Raw genomic sequence first — 19,304 nt, forward strand, 5'->3', positions numbered from 1 at the left:
CTTGAAAGTAAGGGAGAATATTTTGCGGGTGGCAAAAATTCCAAGTCATTGCTCCTCTTAAGGGTTAGTTACTTGTGTTTACTCAGCCGGGCTTAACTTCCTAGAACTAATGACACTTCCATAATAATAAATTACTCTAGATTAGCAACTACTCTAGATTATTCCTGTTTTAGCTAAATTACCTAAAGCAGAAGGACCCATGAAAATGATCTATTATCATCTGTGCATGATTATGTATTTTCAGTAGAGAAATCACTACTACATACTGGTGTGTCCACATTTGGACCGAGGTCAACTTCTTCCCCTTCCATCAAGTATTTTCCCCAGTCAAAATCATCTTTCTTTTCTAAAATGTAAAAGAAGAAACGTAATCAGCTTCATTATAAATAGCTGAAAAACACACAAAAACTATAGGAAAAAATTGTAACAAAAAAGTCAAAATAAAATACACTTAAAGTAAAATTTCAAAAGTATGGAAACACTTAATGAATTGGAATTCTAAACATCTTACATTTTAAATGACTTAAACTGAGATACCTTTTTTTTTTTTTTTTGGTGCCAGTACAGGGGCTTGAACTAAGAGCCTAGGCACTCTCCCTTAGCTTTTTCGTTCAAGGCAATCTGCCTGTGCCACATCTCTACTGCTGGCTCTTTGTTGGTTAATTAGACCTAAGAGTGTCTCTGATTTGTGTGCTCAGGGTGGATTTGACCCTCATCCTCATCAGGTGGTCTCCTGAGTACCTACGATTACACGTATGAGACACCAGCTCCTGGCTCAAATTGGATTTTGTCTTTAATTATCGAAGGCAGTTTAATTTACAAAGTCAAAACTTTCATATCAGGTAAAATTTTGTCACTGCACTCAAAGCAATAGATATAATTCAGTTTCATGGATTCTTAGAAGTTTTAATAAAAATCTCAATGTCTAGTAGTTATGAGACAAGGCAATAAAGACAAATTTGTTTGTTTTGAGCTTGGAGTTCAAGACATAAGTGCTGTCTCTAAGCTTTTTTTGCTCAAGGCTGGGACTCTACCACTTGAGCCACAGCTACATTTTCTAGCTTCTTTTGATAATTAGAGGTATTTCCTGACAGAGCCAGTTTCGAACTGTGATCTTCAGATCTCAGTCTCCTGAACTAGGATTACAGTTGTGAGCTGCTAGGAACCAGTTTCAATTTGTCATTTCTTATCCATTAAACTATCTAGTAACATACCAACTTCTTTTTCTTTTGGTGTTTCCACATAATTGCTGTTTGAAGGAGAATCAGACAGACACAGGAGGAGCGATAGTATGGAGTAATGTGTTTCTGTCTTAAAAAAAAAAGTAAAAAACATGAATTACCAAGATAATTACCAAGGTAAGGGCAAAACTACACTCAGTAAAGACAACCCCATAACATTTCCATTCCTCATTTTGTTTCCTGGTCTAAGAAAATAAAATTATACCAAAATAAATCCTATCTTTAAACACTTCTCAGCTCGAATGCTTACATGCAAGGAACTACAAATCTACATGAAGCTTACATTCCTCATTTCTTTTTTTAATACTGCAGTTTGAGCTCATGGCTTTGTACTTCCTAAGCAGGTGCTATATCACATGAGCCATGCCTTTAGCCCTGAGTTCTGTATTTCTAACAAATATAAGACCTGAGGAGGAGATCACAGTTTTATTCCTAAGAATATATAATATTCTTAAGATATTCTTAATATATTCTAAGAATATATAACATTATATAATATATAATGTCTGTCTTTGAAATAAGACACCATGCTAAAAATGGATTATTCTCCTGTGGCAATATTTATCATGAAGATTAAACATGTCCAAAAGTTTGATATAGATATACTACTGTATTTTGTTTATCCAGCCTCCTATTATAATATTTAGGCTTTTTCCAATCTTTGCTATCACCAATTTATGTCACTTGACAACTATGAGTTTATCTGCATGATAAATTCCTAAAAAGTGAAATGCCTAGCTAACGGTCTGCACTTGGAATTTTAACAGATGCCAAAATTCCCTTTATGAGATTAAATGTATTTGATTTAGTACAAATATTGCATTATACAGTTGCAAAGAATATATAAAGTTACCTGCTTGCTGTACTTGTTACTAACCAGATAAGTGAATATTTTAATATTAATATTGCTTTATTTGCATTTATCTCATGGAAGGGTAGGAATCTTTCTTTACCTTAAAAGTGCTGGTCATCCTTTAACGAAAACCATTTTATGCTATTCCTAAGGCTTTCAACAAGTCTGAATACTTTTTAGTTTTAATTTATAGTGATTCTCACACATCTCTCCTATTTATGAAAAGTAATATCTTTGAATCTGTGGCCTTCTTATGACCAAGTGTATATTATCCCTTTGTTCAAATTTCTGCCAGTCTCTACTTATTTACGAAGTTGTTTTCTGAACTGCAAGACCAGCTGTGAAGAGTTAACTTGAAAAGGCTGAGATTCTGAAGCCAGGCATATTCCCAACAACAGTTCAGTTACCAAGTGGGCCACGGCTTGCTCCTGGTGTTTGAGCTCTTAAAATGGTTGAGCTGAGTTGTTTAAGAGAGTTGTATGTGATTCACATACTATACTACTTCACCTAGACAGTGTGTAAACAATATGATCATGGAGAACATGAGCTTTCCTTTGGAAAAGCTGCAGTTATTGAAGCCAAATAAGCTGAAGGCACAAGTTTAGGAGATCAGCCAACACTGGATGCCAGTTACCAGATGCTACATGTAAGAAGAGGCTGGGAACAGACCTGAATCAGACTCAGACATGGCAGAGATGTTAAAATGATCAGATTTGGTATTAAAATAACTATAATTAATACACTAAGGATACGCATGGGAAAAGTAGATGACAAGCAAGAACAGATCATAAGTGATTACCACAGCAAGGGTCAAGGGCTAAGGGTGGAGGACTGATGTTTGGATATGATCCATGCATGTTATTGATGTATGAATGAAAGATTCAGATTCCAGTAATGAATATATACATTAAATACAACAATTAAAAAAAAAAAAAAGACAGCTAGGCACGGGTGGCTCACACCTGTAATCCTAGCTACTTGGGAGGCTGAGATCTGAGGATCACGGTTCAAAGCCAGCCCAGGTAGGAAATTCCGTGAGACTCTGATCTCCAATAAGCCACTAGAAAACCAGAAGTGGAGCTGTGGCTCAAGCAGTAGGGCGCTTGCCTTGAGCTGAAGAGTGCAGGGACAGCACCCAAGCCCCACGAGCGACCAAAAAAAAACCAAAACAAACAAACAAAAAGACAGAAGTCGTTTATATATATGAAAGTAGAACAAAGAAATCTGTTTAGAAAGGGGTAGGAGGTAAAGGAGAAATGAGAGGGTATGACTGGTTGAAATATATGTGAGGAAATGTCAGATGATAATCCTCCCCCCACTTGTACAACTAATGTGTGCTAATTTTAAAAAAAAAAAATAGTAATGCAGCAAAAAGTTAACTGGGCAGATCTGGCTTGTTAAAACTCCAAATATCCCAAACCTTTAAATATTCTGCCAGACTCCTGGGAGATAACTTAGGCCCTTGGAATATCTTGTTGAGAAGGATGTGTTTGTTTGCCAGAGGCCTGAACCCTGCTGTATTAGTTTGATCAGACAGTTTATATTAAGTGTGACTTAGAATGAATGTCTGTTTTCATGTGCTTGAAGCATTCGCTTGACCTTCAGGGGCTCGATATTGAGGAGACAAGCTCAGCCAAATGGCAGCAACACTGCCAGCTTATGATTGACCCTCAATACAAATTCTGGACACCAAAACTTAGGTCCACTGTACTGGGTAGCAAAACTTCACATGTTGTCAAATGCTGCTAGTGAAAGAATTAGGTGCATCCCTACCTGACTCCTCGGGGAAGGGGCATCTTATGCATAAATTCTGTTCTATGTACCTTTTCCTTTGCTGACTTTTTATTCTTACTATATCGGTAAGCATATCTACTTTATGAATCCTTCTAGCAAATCACTGAGCCTACAAGTGGTAACATAGCTCCTTGACACATAAACCTGGCACTCAGTAAAAAAGTATGAGAAGGGGCTGGGAAGGTGGCTCAGTGGTAGAGCACTTGCCTTGCATGCATGAGGCCCTGGGTTCAGTTCCTTCGCACCACATAAACAAAAAGAAAAAAAGCCGGAAGTGGCGCTGTGGCTCAAGTGGTAGAGCGCTAGCTTTGAGCTGAAGAGCTGAGGGACAGCACCCAAGCCCAGAGTTCAGGCCCCAAGACCGGACCCCCCCCCCAAAAAAGTATGAGAAGTTGCTGCCAAGTTCTGAGAAAGCCATCTGAGAGTTTTAGGATACTCACAGACAATGTTACTATTTGTGCCAAATGCTGAGCAGCTCCAAAACCAAAGTAGATATGAGTAGAGATGATTTAACAAGAGGAGGTTATTTTACTCATAACCAATCTGAGGCATACTGTTTGATAACACTTAGGCCAATTTCCAATTCCTCATGTGGCCAGTGGACAATACTAAAGTAGAATAATTGCTTAAATATTAACAGAAAAAGTTGATTATCAGAGTGAAGAGAGTCAAATACACAATGGAGCTAGCTCATAACTGAAGACCTACCTTTATTTCCTCTACACTGGGAAGGGACGCATTTAGAAATTCCTCAGTTAATCTTTTCCAACTAGCAGCTTTGCTGAGATCAGAATGAATGATGAATTTTTCATAAATTCTAAAATATAAAAAAATCAGCTAAAAATCCTTAAGGAAACATATTTCTGAATATGTACATACACACACATAGCACTGACTTACCCTTCTATGGTCTTTTCTATTTTGTGGCTGTTGACATCTAAGAAACGATGAAATCTAAAGAGATAAAATGCAAATTTTATGTATATATATATGTATATATATGTATTTTTTTTCGTTTTGGAGATTATAGAGTTTGAACTCAGGGCCTTGAACTTTTGCTCAATTTGCATGCTACTACTGAAGCCACACTCCAATCCTTTGGGGATAATTTTGTCACACAACTTAATATACTTACCTTGTAGTTCTCCATATCCTTCCCCCCCAACATTTATCTATTCTTTGACATGCACTTCCAGAGTGCACTTCTCCCCCAATTACTTCTATCACCAGACAGGCAGAGCATCATTATGTCTTAGAATGTTCAGATTTTTTTATGCTGGTACTGGGGCTTGAATTCAGGGTCTGAGTGCTGTCCTTGAGCTTTTGTGCTCAAGGCTAGTACTCTACCACTTTGAGCCAGGGCTCCACTTCTGGCTCTTTGGTAGTTATTTGGAGATAAGAATATCATGGGCTTTTGCTACCTGGGAAAACCATAATCCTCATATCTCAGGCTCCTGAGTAACTAGGATTACATGTATGAGCCACTGGCACCTGGCTTCCTAGTCTTTTTGATGAACAAGGAAACCCACTGAAGTCTAAATCTATTCCTCTCTGACTAATGTCTTTGTTTGTCTGGTTGGGTTTTTTTTGGTCTGGTCATGGGGCCTGAACTCTGGGCCTGGACGCTGTCCCCCAGCTCTTCAGCTCAAGGCTAGCGCTCTACCACTTGAGCCACAGCGCCACTTCCGGATTTTTTCTTTTTTGCTTATGTGGTGCTGAGGAATGGAACCCAGGGCCTCATGCATGCAAGGCAAGTGCTCTACCACTGAGCCACCTTCCCAGCCCTGACTAATATCTTTAAATGTAACAAAATAAAGTAAAAATAAAAACAAGTGTACTTGAACAGTTATAAAATATTCTTTTTTTTGGCCAGTCCTGGGGCTTGAACTCAGAGCCTGGGCGCTGTCCCTGAGCTTCTTCTGCTCAAGGCTAGCACTCTATCACCTGAGTTACAGTGCCACTTCCAGCTTTTTCTGCTTATGTGATACTGAGGAATCAAACCCAGGACTTCATGCATGCTAGGCAAGCATGCTACCACTAAGCCACATTCCCAGCCTCAAATATTCTTAAAAACTGTGGTATATTAAGAGATTATATTTATTAAAATATTAAATAACAAGATCTAGTGTTGAGTCCAATAGCCCACTGAAGTAAGAGCAAACACTATTTATAGATACCTGTTTAATATAACATAAAAATAACAAAGTTTCTACAATGATAAGTCATAAGTATCCCCATGATGTGTTGCCCTCCTTCATAAGTAATGAAAATATATTTTTCAATTGGGAGGTTAGAGCTAGTTTTTTTTCTTCATCTAAATTCACAAATACCACAATTCAACCCTCAGACCTTCAGATCTGTGATCCTATTAAATAACATAATTAACTTTACTCTCTTTCTTAAGGATAAGAGGCTATTCCTTACTAATTTCTAGGGCGTAGAAAGTGGCCACAATTTTTAAATAAATATGAACCATTCATTTTTCTGATATAGTATCACAAAGTTTAGCATTGTTTATTCAACTCTTATTTTCCATTGTTCAGCAGCAAAGCCAGAAATTTGTACTTTAAAAAAGCACATTAGCAGCCAGGTGCCAGTGGCTCAAACCTGTACTAGCTACTCATAAGGTTAAGATCCAAGGATCTCAGTTCAAAGCCTGACTTGACCAGAAAGTCCATGAGACTCATCTCCAATTAACTAGCCACAAGTGGAACTATGGCTCAGGTGGTAGAGTGCTGGTGTTGAGTAAAAAAGCTAAGAGACAGAGCCCAGGCCATGAGTTCAAGCCACAGTAACAGCACAAAAACTACCCCAAAAGACAGTACTCCTCTCTTAGCATATGACTGAGTATAATACCACTTTATCACAATTTACTTTTTCAATCTGTAAAAGGAGATACTAAGTTCTCATGTCTCTCTCAACTCTACAATGATGATCGTCTGCCGACTGCCATTTAAAAATATTAGCAGTGGAGTTGTGGCTCAAGTGGTAGAGCTCCAACCTTGAACAAAAGAGTCAAACAACAGCACAAGGGCCTGAATTCATGCCCTAGTTCTGGCACACACAAAAAATTTAATAGAGATGCTGGGTCTTGGCTGGAGTGCAAGAGCACCGGCTTAGTAGTTTATGAAGTCCTGAGTTTAAACCTGAGTTTAAACCTCAGTACTACCCTCCTCACCCAAAAGAGATTTCTCTGAGGGAAAACATCAAGACCAGGAATACTCTAGACTGAAGACATAGATCAAATGCTAGCGCCCTGAGTTCAAGCCGCAGGATAATTGAAAACAATATATATATGTATATATACACATACACAGTTATATATACATGCATATGTGCACATATATATGTATATGTAAATTACTTGTAACATAGAATTTAACTTTCTATGTTATAAGAGGTATTTCAAACTGCTAATTTTAGAAACTGTATGCTTTCAATACATCTGAAAGCTCAGTATAAAGCAAGCAGGTAGCTTCATTTTCATGTCTATGACCATTACAGTCATGAAGATGTCAGATTCTGGAAAGTATCACAATTCAGCAAGGTTTTTCCTGGGCTGTAGGTGTCACTCAGTAATAGAACCTGAGTTTAGCATGTGTGAAGCCCTAGGTTCACAATTCCCAGCACACAAAAACAATTCTTTTACTGATGTTAAATAAAGGTAACATTCTTTTAACAATAATTCCATTATGGGTAATGATCTTAATACTCTCTATTTTACATATTCCACTTTTGGTGTGTGTGCCAGTACTGAGGCTTGAAATCCGGGCCAAGCCACTTTCCCTTAGTTTTAACTCAAAGCTGGCACTCTACAACTTGAGCCACTTACAACTTTTTGGTGGTTAATTGGAAATAGAGTTTTATGACTTTCCTGTGTGCACTGGCTTCAAACAGGGATCACCAGATCTCAGTCTCCTGAGTAGCCAGGATTACAGGTGTGGGCCACAGACATGCAGCACATTTTTTTTAAGCTTTAAGTATACGGAATATTTAAATACTCCACAATTCCTATTTTCCAAGAAAAATATCTAATTCCACTTAAATTATCTATCTATAAAAATTACAAAAGAACCTGTAATAAGTGATAGCACAGAACGTGCCAGGGACTGTTCTAAGTTACTTACAGTGTAGCTGGAAAAGAAAAATAGTAAATAGACAAAATTAGCTGGTGTGTTTTATATACACTTTGTGCAAATTAAAAAGACACTGGAGATGTGCAAATGGCCTGAGACTGAAGAGTCGTCAAGTATACAATTTTAAATGGAGTGTGATCTTATTTTTGCTTTTAAAATCCACTTACTTATTAAAAAATAACTTGTTACATTAGTTTACATTAGTTATGTAAAGTAAAAGTCGCAGACCTAAAAAAAAAAGTGACTTTAGGTATGCAAAGTGGCGGACGCAAACCTGCTAACCACCATTAATTCACGGTTTTCGCTCAAGACGCCCCGCCCCTCCCCCCTCCGGCTAGCAGCAGCAGCAGCAGCGGCGGCGGCGGCGGCGGCGGCGGGCCCCGAGTTCCGGCAGGCCCCGCCCACCCGGCGCCCCGCCCACCCGCCGGGCCCGCCGCACACAGCCCGGCCCGGGCCCCGCGCTCCACAAGGCGGCCCGCGCGCCGCACCCCCACACCTGAAATTGGACCAGGCGAAGCTGAGGGCCAGCTGGAAGTTGGGGTCCGCCTCGTCCTCAAGGCCAGTGACACGCCGGATAAGCTCGCGCACATCGCGCTCCTGCTGTCTGTCCAGGCGGCTCCCGGACCGCCCCGGCCAGGAGGACATGCCTTCGAGCTCCCGCAACTCTTACGTCATCGCGGAGCCGCCGCTCTTCTTCTCGCGAGCTTTCGCGGTATTAGGAGCCGGCAGCCATTCTCGCGACAGTTGGTGGTCCCCTGGGGCTGCTCGGAGCCGCACCTTCCGAGGTCGGGCGTATTCTCGCGAGAGCTCGGGCTGCCTTCCCGTTCCCAGTGCTGTTTTAGGCGGGGACTGGCTCTGCGCGTTGTAGGCTGCCTTCGGGGCTGAGTCAGCTGCTGTTGAGTATCAGATCCGATGAACAGGCACGCTGACCCCAGAAGACAGGCGCTGCAGCAGCTCACTCGTCCACTCAAGACAGGGCAGTGCAGAACCCCTCGGTGACAACTTGCCACCCGAACAACAATGTAGGATGCAGAAAGCGTAATTTTGTTCTTCATTTCAGTAGTAGGGCTGAAGGTGTGACTCAGGTGGTAGCACACCTGCCCAACAAGCACAGGCCCTTAGTTCAAACTTTAGTACTGCCTCCTGGAAAAAAACAGCCTAAACATTAAAATGTTTAAAACTGACAAAATTATGATCTAAAAGTGACAAAAAAAAAAGTATTCTAACTAGTTTAGAAATCAACAGAGCATCACTTACTGTCTTTACTAAGTGGCCCTAGTGTTGTCTAGGAAGGGAGCATGCTAAGCTGTGGACAGGGGAAGCAGTGGACTAAGCTATGGAAGGGAGCTCATTGGGCTAAAAAGTTTGTTTAATTTTACCAGTCCTGGAGCTTGAACTCAGGGCCTGGGTAATGTTCCTGTTCCTCTTTGTGCTCAAGGCTAAAGCTCTACTACTTGAGCCACATTGCCACTTCTGGCTTTTTCTGAGAAGTTTATTATAGATAAGAGTCTCACAGACTTTTATGCCAGGGCTGGTTTTGAACCATGACCCTCAGATCGCAGCCTCCTGTATAGTTAGGATGATAGGTATGAGCCACTAGTGCCTGGATGGGAAGTTATTGTTCCTTTATTGTACTTTTTTTCCTTCAGCACTGAGGATTGAATCCAGACCCTCCCAAGTGCTCAGCTACTGCTGTATTAAGGAGATACACCTCCAACTTCAGCTTCATATATCTTTAAGCTCTACTAAGAGAAATAGGTACATAAGCTTTCAGTCACTAGTGCATTGTCCAGTAGATTGTTCCTAGAGTTATGCCAGCAATGGCTTCCTTAGTAGTACTACACCAAAGCCTCTGTTCTCTCTGCCCTTGACCTCAGCCATGTCTTGCTCAGATTCCTAGGCCTCCCATGCTACTGAGTCTCCCTCACCTTTGGCAAATCTCTAGAGCAAGAGTGCTTCAAGCCCGTTGAGTGCATCTTGGAAGGTCTCCTAGTGAGGCTGCTATTCCTTCATCAGGGACTCCAGAAGGGGGCAGTAAAAGGCAGGCTTTCAGGGTTTCAATGTGTTTCCTAGCACAGGCTGACATGAACAGAGGCAATAGGAGCTCCCCAGGCAGCTCCTCTAGGGTGGCCATGGGTATGGCCAAAGCAAGCACTGTGTAGCCAGTTCCAGGAGTCTTGGTGCACTGAATACACTCATCTTGATGAATCTCTTGAGAATTGATGCCCAGTAAACATTCAGGGAACAAGGCAGCCTTCTCAAAAGAAGCATGAGCGGTTTCATGTTCTCCCATTCTTCAGAGGAAGCAATGCAGGGGATAAATATCATTGCTCTAGAAACAGCAGTGGAGTTGTCAGTTTACCCCAAATACATTCCTCACCCAGTGACCACACTAACACAGCTGTGTCTCTGCCAGCACCAGGAGCAGAAGTTGGCACAGTGCTCAGCAGGCAGCAAGAGGGCCACTGGCCCCATCCATAGCTACCCACTGTTCCACTTAGTTCAAGCCCCTACAGGAAATAAACACCAAGGAGATGCATCGTGGGGGATACATTTGAGATTCCAGTTTTCCGAAATGATTGGTAAAGGTGGTGCTTGGGATTCGAGACATTAGAACGACTGTTTATAGGCAATCAAGTATCTTGGAGATGAGGTTCAACTCTGAAAACAAAACTCAGGTACATTATATGTAGGTTGAAAATTTTATATACATTAAATTTGTGCATCAAGGATTCATGATTCAGGAAGTTTCGTATTTTAGAACATTTTGGATTATGATATTTAAATTAGGCCCAACAGAGCCTCCTTTTCTGCCCCAACATTTAAGAGAGTACAGCCTAGGCAGAATTTTTTAGCTCATTTACCCACTATGATATGCTCTTCATAATGCTGTATTTAAAAGGATGCCCAAAAGTGTCTTTTTACTTTTTATGATTTACAATGAAAATTTAGTAACAGCAGTAGTTAAAAAACTCCAGAAATGTAAAACAAGCCTGGTGCTACTACTACTAATCCTAGCTACTCAGGGGCCTGAGATCTGAGGGACTGAGGTATGAAGGCCAGGCTCTTATGGCTCATGTCTATAATCCTAGCTACTCAGGAGGCTGAGTCCTGAGGATCACAGTGCAAAGTCAGTCTGGGCAGGAAAGTCCAATTAACCACCAAAATACTGGAAGTGGAGCTGTGGCTCAAAATGGTGGAGCACTAGCTTTGAGCAAATAGAGCTCAGGGACTATGCCCAGGCAGAGTTCAAGCCTCAAGAATAACATACAAGTGCCGGGCACCCGTGGCTCATGCCTGTAATCCTACTCAGGAGACTGAGATCTGAAGATCGCGGTTCAAAGCCAGCCCGGTCAGGAAAGACTGTAAGACTCCTATCTCCAAAAAATCACTAGAAAACCGGAAGTAGTGCTGTAGCTCAAGTGGTAGAGCACTTGCCTAGAGCTGAAAAGCTGAGGGACTGCGCCCAGGCCCAGAGTTCAAGCCCCATGACCAAAAAAAAAAAAAAAGAATAACATACAAATAAAGCATATTTTTGAGGAACAAGGAAGTATTGCTCTAGTGCTGGAGTTAGGGAGATATTCTAACAGAGGCAAGAATGGGCTGTACTTCCAGCATAATCACAAGTTGTGATCTAAGACTTGGATGTAGTCTGGCTCAGCTATGTCTCCTTGTACTAACTTCTCCACAAGGAGGAGTTTAACCGATATAGTCCTCTGTCCAGGTAACCAGAAAAATGTGCTTGCTCCTCTGCTGCTGCCATAGAATAGGGTGTTTGCTTCAGGACATATGGACAGAGCAAGGTGTAGTTCCCTAGCACACATTTGGCCATAAGAGGTTAGAATGGCTCCCTGGCCTATGTTAACTTGCTCTGGGTGTCTATTACCTTCATGTCCCTAAAGGGAAATGGTGGTGGTGGTGGTGGTGGTGGTAGTGGTGGTGGTGTATGTGTGTGTGTGTGTGTTTGGTCAGTCATGGGGCTTGAACTCTGGGCCTGGGCGCTGTCCCTGCGCTCTTCAGCTCAAGGTGAGTGTTCTACCACTTGAGCCACAGCACCACTTCCAGTTTTCTAGTGGTTTATTGGAGGATAAGTCTCACAGACTTTCCTGCCCCGGCTGGCTTCAGGAACTCCTGAGATCTGAGACATTAGGAATTGAATATCCTGTTTTCTCCACTGTCTGTGCACTAGTGAAATGGCTGGGGGCTGGGTCTGGAATTTGGCTGCCTGGATACCTGAGTTCCAAGTTCTGCTTGGTCCTTTGTCAAGTCAGTGAGGTTATCTCCTTGGGTCCCCCTTTTCAGTCTTTTCCTCTGACAGGATCTCTACAAAGGATTCCTGAGCTTCTGATGACTTTGGCACCCACTGTTCCTGTGAAGAACTGAGTGTAGCCAGTGTCTCAACTTCCAAAAGACAAGGTAATTCAGACAAACCTGAACTCCTTATCAGCTCTCAAAAAACCTGCCTTGTCCCTGGGGACAAGGATTATTATCTTTGTCCCACTAGTATCTGCATCCTTGGATAGTGTCAGGTATATATGTCCATACATGTCCATGCATTGTCTATGAACCCTAAGAGTTGATGTCTTCTGACACGAATACAAAAATATTAGAGATGGGGTAATGACAAGGAGTGATGAGAAACATAATTGCATACAAATACACACAACAAAATGCAAACACAAGTGGAAACAAACATAGACAATGCACCCAGATACAGCCCAACACAAGAGAAGATGAACAAGACCAGGGCCATGTCATCTAAATGTTTATGTCCTCCCAAACTCATTATACTGCTGAAACCTCATTGAAAAGGTGATGGTGGTAGTTTTTAACAAAAGATACTTTTATTGGTGTTATTATTATTCCTACTAGTAGTATTTTTGCTGGTCCTGGGGCTTGAACTTGGCCTGGGTGCTGTCCCTGAGCCTCTTTGTACTCAAAGCTAGCACTATACCACTTGAGCCACAGCACCACTTTGGCTTTTTTGAATAGTTTATTGGAGATAAGAGTTTCACGAACTTTCCTGCCCAGGCTGGCTTTGAACCACGACCCTTAGATCTCAGCCTTCTGGGTAGCTAGGATTACAGGTGTGAGTCACCAGTGCCTGGCTCCCTTCCCTTTTCTTATTCTTTAGGTTATGTATCTAATTTTTCACCATTTAACAAAGCAGTTTATGTATACAATGTATACAATGCATCATGATCTGTGTCATCCCTTCAACATCTTACCCCCCTTTCACCTATCCCTTCCCTTATTTTTCTCAATTCCATGGTATATAGCTGTATATATACCTGTATTCTCCCTACTTCCTTCATTCTTCTATACTTTCCTCCTTGACCCTACACTCCCCTCTTACAAGTACCAATTTCCTGGTACTTCTTTTGTTCAGCTCTGACTTAGTCTTTCTAAAGAATTATTTTAGCTCCCCATAGGGTCTATTATACTTCAATTAATTCATTTGTAACTGCTTGCATACCAACAAGTGTGTTTACTTAAAGATTTATAGGTACATTCTACCACAACAAAATGTCTTTTAATTACATATGGTATTTCAAAATAAAATAGTTTTTGTTGTTCCTCTTCTTTTTTCCTTTGGTCTTTGTGAAAGTAACTTCAAGAGGAGAACTAAAACTAAACCCGCTTAAAATGAAATCTTACCTTTTGAGGAAAATATCTGATTTGTGGGAATTTTGCTGGATAATATATTAAATATTTATTATATACCAAGTCATTATACTGTGTAACATTTATGATTTTGTGACTTTACAAGCTAGATTTTGTTAACAAAGTATCTTTTAATTACTTATGGTATTTTAAAAAGTAAAGTCTTTTTTGTTAATTTTCTCTTCCTTTTACTTTTTCTGTGAAAGTGACTTCTAGAGGAAAACTAAAAAGGTTTAGTATATTAGAACTCAAAACAACATGGTGATTGTAGGTAGTAACAGTATACTATATACCTGAAAATTAGTGATAGAATGGATTGAAGTGTTCTCATCAGAAATTAATGATGTGTTAAGTAATGCAATATATTATCTCGATTTAGTCATTCTACATTGTTTACATATTTCAGAATATGATCACATAGCACATACAAATGTGGCCAGTTCAAAAGTATTACTTTGAAGAAAATGAAATTGAAGATTGTGTTTGCTGTGAATTACGTGTTTCCCTCTTCTTCTTTTCAAAGTGATAACTGTAATAAACATAGAAGTGATAGATATTAAAATAAACATATCAAATGTTTAAGAGTTTCAAATGCTAGGTAATACTTGTACATGGCTGTGTGTGTGTATATGTATGCATATGTAGGTTTTTCATATGAGGATTCTTGTATGACTTCTGTTCTGAACCTTTTCCTTCCTACCTGAATTATTTTCAGGAGCTTATAAAGAAGGCTGTGTTGTGTCATGTGCCATTCTCACTGATAATGTCCTTGGCTAATATAGGTAAGCACCCCTAACCTGAATTTGAGAAATGATTCCAAAAATCTGAAACTTTGATTACCAGGAAGAGAAAAACTACCACAAGAGAAAAATTCTATACCATGAAAGTTTTCTTCACGAAGAAAAGTATTAAAGTGCTACATAAAATTACTTTCAGCCTATGTATATCAAGTTTGTAGAAAACATATATGAGTTTTGTTTTTAGACTTGAACTCAACCTCAAGATGTCTTTTTTTTTTCTTTTTGGTAGTGGGGCCTCAACTCTAGGCCTGGGTGCTGTCCCTCAGCTCTTCAGCTCAAGGCTAGCATTCTACCACTTGAGCCACAGCACCACTTCCAACTTTTTCTGCTTATGTGGTGCTGAGGAATAGAACCCAGGGCCTCGTGCATGCAAGGCAAGCACTCTACCACTGAGCCACCTTTCCAGGCCTCAAGATGTCTTATCAACAGATATTTCAAAGAACTGGGGTTCTAGAACTCCAGTCATATCTAGGACCAATCTTTGGTAAAACTATACTCTCAAATTTTTCCCCCTAAAGGAGCTAGATCAGCTTTGAAGCTCCTCAGAATTCACTTCCCAGAGGTGGCAGAATGAAGAGGAGCAGTGGGTGGCTATGGATGGGCCAGTGGTACTCTTGATGCATCCTGAGCTCTGGTCCAGATGCTTGTTCTGGTGCTTGCAGAGATCATGGCAGTGGTGGTGTGGCCACTGAGTGAAGAATGGAATAGAGTCCAGCAGTACTCTCCTGCTGTTACTAGTACAATGTTAGTCCTGGGTTGGTTCCTCCGAAGGATGGGAGAAAATGAAGTGGTTCATATGTTTAGCCTGACAAGCCTTCCTTTTTTCCATGCTTTTTTCCCCAACAATCTTTTCGGGGCAGATTCATCAGGATGAGCATGTACTACCGCCTACCAACTCTTCTGGAGCTGGCTGCACAGAGCCTGGTGGAAAATGAGACCTTGGCCATCGCTGCTTTGGAGGAGCTGCCCGTGGACATCTTCCCACCTCTGTTCATGGTCGCCTATGCTGAGAGATGCAGAGAGATCCTGAAGGCAATGGTGCAGGCCTGGCCCTTTGCCTGCCTCCCTCTAGGGGCCCTGATGAGGAAACAGCAGCCTCACCAGGAAAACTTTCAAGCTGTGCTCAATGGACTTGATGAGCTGCTGGCTCAGGAGGTTCGCCCCAGGTGAGGAAGACCTACAGCCTAAAAGCACTGGGATCCTGAGCATCACACAGCTGGGGTGAGGGGCATATAGAAAGGCATTTGGGCAGTGACACTCAGGAAACGAATGCTAATGTCAGACAGGGAATGGGCCACAAGACAATGCCCAGGTGACTGAAGGAACATATATTCATTCTCTCCTAGTGGTAGTTGAAGTTATGAAAAGCAGAAGCTGAAGGTATATCACCATAACTCAACAGTTGCCTTACACTTTCAAACCCCTGGATTCAAACCCTAGCACTGTAAAAGTAAGGGAGAGAAGAAGCAGGTACCAGGAAGGATCTGAGGGGACAATGTAGAGTAAACAGCAGGGCCTCCACGAAGAATGGAGCGACTGATGTCATTTGCTCTTTGCCTGGATCTGAGACTCCTGCTGTCACTTTGCGTTCATTTCTGTTTTTCCTCACAGGCGGTGGAAATTACAAATGCTGGATTTACGCCTGAAAACACATCAGAACTACTGGACCATATGGTCTGGAACCAGGACTGGTCTGTGCTCATTGAAGGAGAGAGAGGATGTTCAGCTGATGAAGACAAAGGCAAATGTGGATGGTTCCAGGATGAGGGCCAAACAGCCTTTGGGTCGCATAGAGGTACTTGTAGACTTGCATCTAAAGAACGGCATGTATGACCAATTGCTCACCTCTCTCATTAGGAAGGTCAAGCAGAAGAAAGGTTTACTATACCTACATTGTAAGAAACTGAGCATTTTACCAATTCCCTTCCAAAATATTAAGAGGATCATGAAAGTGGTGCAGCTGGATTCACTCCAGGAATTGGAAGTGCGTGGATCCTGGAAATTGTCCACCCTGGGGATGTTTGCTCCTTACCTGGGCCAGATGAGTAATCTGCACAGACTCCTTTTCTCCCACAACCACACTTATCCCTACACGTCCCTGGAGGAAAAGAAAATGTATGTCAACCAGTTCCGCTCACAATTACTCAATCTGCCTCACCTCCAGGAGCTGTGTTTTGATTCTGTGTCTTTTGTGGCAGGCTGCCTGAACCACATTCTCAGGTAAGAGATGGCTACCTTGTTCTGTAGACCAGAGGTAGCATTTCTTAATTTCAAGTAAAATAATGGGAATGTGGTCTCTACCTAGAATAGACTATGCAAGCATGAATAAACCCAAGGAATCAACATATTTTGTTAGTCCCAAGTACGGTAGCAAATAAGTATGCAAGTAAAGGTACTACTTAACTAGAAGTTGAAGTGTATCCTAGTCTCTTTTCTATTGCTGATAGTAGAACAGAGGATAAATTATAAAGAAAAGCAATTTAGTTTGGCTCATAATTCTGTTCCAAGGTTGAGCAGCTACATCTAGCAATGACCTTTTGTCTAGCATAGTTCCAAAGCGATTCACCACCTATGGGAAAATCAAAACACTCGAGACATAACTGCACATGGTGATACATGTCTGTAATTTGAGCACTTGGGAGGGTGAAGCAGTAATATCAGTGTTAGCCTGGGCTACATGGGGTGCGTGTATGCGTGTGTGTGCTTGAACTCAAGGCCTAGGTGCTGTCCCTGAGCTTTTTTGCTCAAGCATAACCACTGAACATCAATTCTACTTCCATTTTTTATTTGTGGTGGTTAAGTAGAGATTAGAGTCTCACAGATTTTCCTGCACTGAGTGACTTTGAACTTTGATCTTCAGATCTCAGCTTGATCTTCAGATCTCAGCTTCCTGTGTACTAAGATTATAGACATAAGCCACTGGTACGAAGCTCAACATGGCAAGTTTTAAGGCCTGCTTGAGTTACACAGTGAGAAATTATCTAAAAAAAAATGAACAGAAAAAAGTGGTGGTAGAGCAAAGTCCCCATACCAAGTTATATAGTAGATCTACTGTTGAAATAACCCATTGCCAATTAATGCACTCATTATATAATTTGATTAACCATGGTTGAGAGTAGAGCTCTAATCATCCCCTAAGATCCCACCTGATACTGCTTCTTAATAGCACACTGAGGGCTGGAATTCAACAAGAATTATAATGTTGAATAGAAAACAGAAAGTCCTATTTAAAAAAAAAAACACATGGAAAGGGGGATTTAGCTTCAGGTGGTTGGCTCTGAGAATTCTTCCTCAGGAAGTGACTCAAAGTCGAAATGCTTAAAACTAAGTGAGGAAGCCATCAAAGAAAGGAAAGCCCATTGAACTTTGGATTTTAGTTAGTAAAGTAAATCTCATCCATATTGAGATTGAGCCTGTCCCTTCAAACCACTTCATTCCTGTCTATAAAGTGTTTTAAACTCCATAGTAACGAGTATGTGGTAAAGGTACGATTCTGAAGATGAGGGGTAAGGAAGAAGAGTGAAGAATTGAGCAGTGATAGGTTGTTTGCTGATCAAAAAAGGACCTTTGTCTGCCCCCAGTAGTCTAGCAGCCCCTTTGATCTTTGCTGACTCTGCCTAAGTTTATCCTTTGTGTTTTCCAGTAGCTATTATTTCTTTTTGTTTTGTTAACTGTAAAGCTTTTCTATTATATTGCAGAAACTAAATTTCCTTGCCATGACATGACATAGGTTCTGGCTATTTTGTGTGCTTTTTTTTTTTTTTTGTCATTTTGGTTTGTGCTCACAATTCCTAAGAAGTATAGGTTTTACTATGCTCAGCAGATGAACAAAGAATGTGTTTGTGATTTCATGTTCTTGACACTGTCAAACAGCAAAAACAATGGAGAACAACCTTCAGCTACCCGCTGAATTGTTTAATTGCAACTCTTGAATTCAATGTGACATCCCGGAGGCAGACCATCACACAAACTTCTGCTCTGTGCCTCTCCCTGCTTGAGGCCTGGGTCCTGCCTACAGGTTGCCACCAATACCCAGCAGTAACTGTTCTGTCTCTCCTCAGGTACTTGAGGTGCCACCTGAAGATCCTCTCTGTCACCAACTGCCTGCTTTTGGAGTCAGATTTGATACATCTCTCCCAGTGTCCCCAAATCAGTGAGCTAAAGAAACTTAATCTAACCAGGGTTAACATGACCAGCATACGTGCTGAGTCTCTCCAAGCTCTGTTAGAAAGAGCTTCTGCCACCCTCCAGCATCTTAGCTTAAGTGAGTGTGGAATTACAGATCCTCAACTCACTGCCATTCTACCTGTCCTGAGTCACTGCTCCCAGCTCATGACCTTTGACTTCTGTGGGAACCCAATCTCCATGGCCATGCTAAAGAGCCTCCACCAGAACCCTAGGCTGAGCAAGCTATGCCACATGATATATCCTGCCCCACTGGAGAGTTATGAAGATGTCCCAGGTACCCTTCAACTGGGGAGACTCGCCCAACTGCACAACACGCTGAAATGGATGTTGCATGAGTTAGGGAGGCCGAATATGGATGGCTTTGGTCCCAACCCCTGCTGTCATTGTGGTCTCAGTACCTTCTGTGAGCTGAGCCCCTAAGTCCTGCCTGCTTAGCTTTGTTCAGGCAAATGGGCACTGAAGCTCAGAATGTGTTTCTAGAAAAAAAAGCATAGAGGTCACAGTTGTTGAGATCTTTGGGAAGACATTCTATAGAATGATAACATGAATCTGAATTTCTAGAGGGGGTAGAGTTACATGTAGGAGATGTCCCTACATGGATGGTTGTAATGAAATGGCTAGAAATAAA

General features: G+C 41.4%; 2 protein-coding genes across 4 annotated transcripts in view; one reads left to right on the forward strand and one right to left on the reverse strand.

Annotated features, from left to right (window-relative positions):
- Positions 1 to 8,689, reverse strand: part of Tubgcp5 (tubulin gamma complex component 5) — a 43,388-nt gene extending 34,699 nt beyond the window's left edge. For all 3 annotated transcript variants that reach the window (XM_070043042.1, XM_070043043.1, XM_070043041.1), the window contains exons 1-5: positions 8,521 to 8,689; positions 4,789 to 4,842; positions 4,597 to 4,705; positions 1,215 to 1,311; positions 267 to 346 (exon numbers count right to left, since the gene is read on the reverse strand). In XM_070043042.1, coding sequence (XP_069899143.1) covers positions 267 to 346; positions 1,215 to 1,311; positions 4,597 to 4,705; positions 4,789 to 4,842; positions 8,521 to 8,669 — 489 coding nt within the window. In that variant the 5' untranslated portion in view covers positions 8,670 to 8,689. The remainder of the gene's footprint in view (positions 1 to 266; positions 347 to 1,214; positions 1,312 to 4,596; positions 4,706 to 4,788; positions 4,843 to 8,520) is intronic.
- Positions 8,690 to 12,305: 3,616 nt separating this feature from the next.
- Positions 12,306 to 19,304, forward strand: LOC138841827 (melanoma antigen preferentially expressed in tumors-like). The gene is made up of 5 exons (XM_070042731.1): positions 12,306 to 12,440; positions 14,404 to 14,470; positions 15,349 to 15,654; positions 16,100 to 16,708; positions 18,550 to 19,304. Exons 3-5 carry the CDS (start codon positions 15,359 to 15,361, stop codon positions 19,094 to 19,096), a joined length of 1,452 nt encoding a protein of 483 aa, XP_069898832.1. The 5' UTR covers positions 12,306 to 12,440; positions 14,404 to 14,470; positions 15,349 to 15,358; the 3' UTR covers positions 19,097 to 19,304.

Source organism: Dipodomys merriami, unplaced genomic scaffold, assembly GCF_024711535.1.
Source record: "Dipodomys merriami isolate MVZ:Mamm:240054 unplaced genomic scaffold, mDipMer1.0.p SCAF_33, whole genome shotgun sequence".
In the NCBI taxonomy this organism is placed as follows: domain Eukaryota; kingdom Metazoa; phylum Chordata; class Mammalia; order Rodentia; family Heteromyidae; genus Dipodomys; species Dipodomys merriami.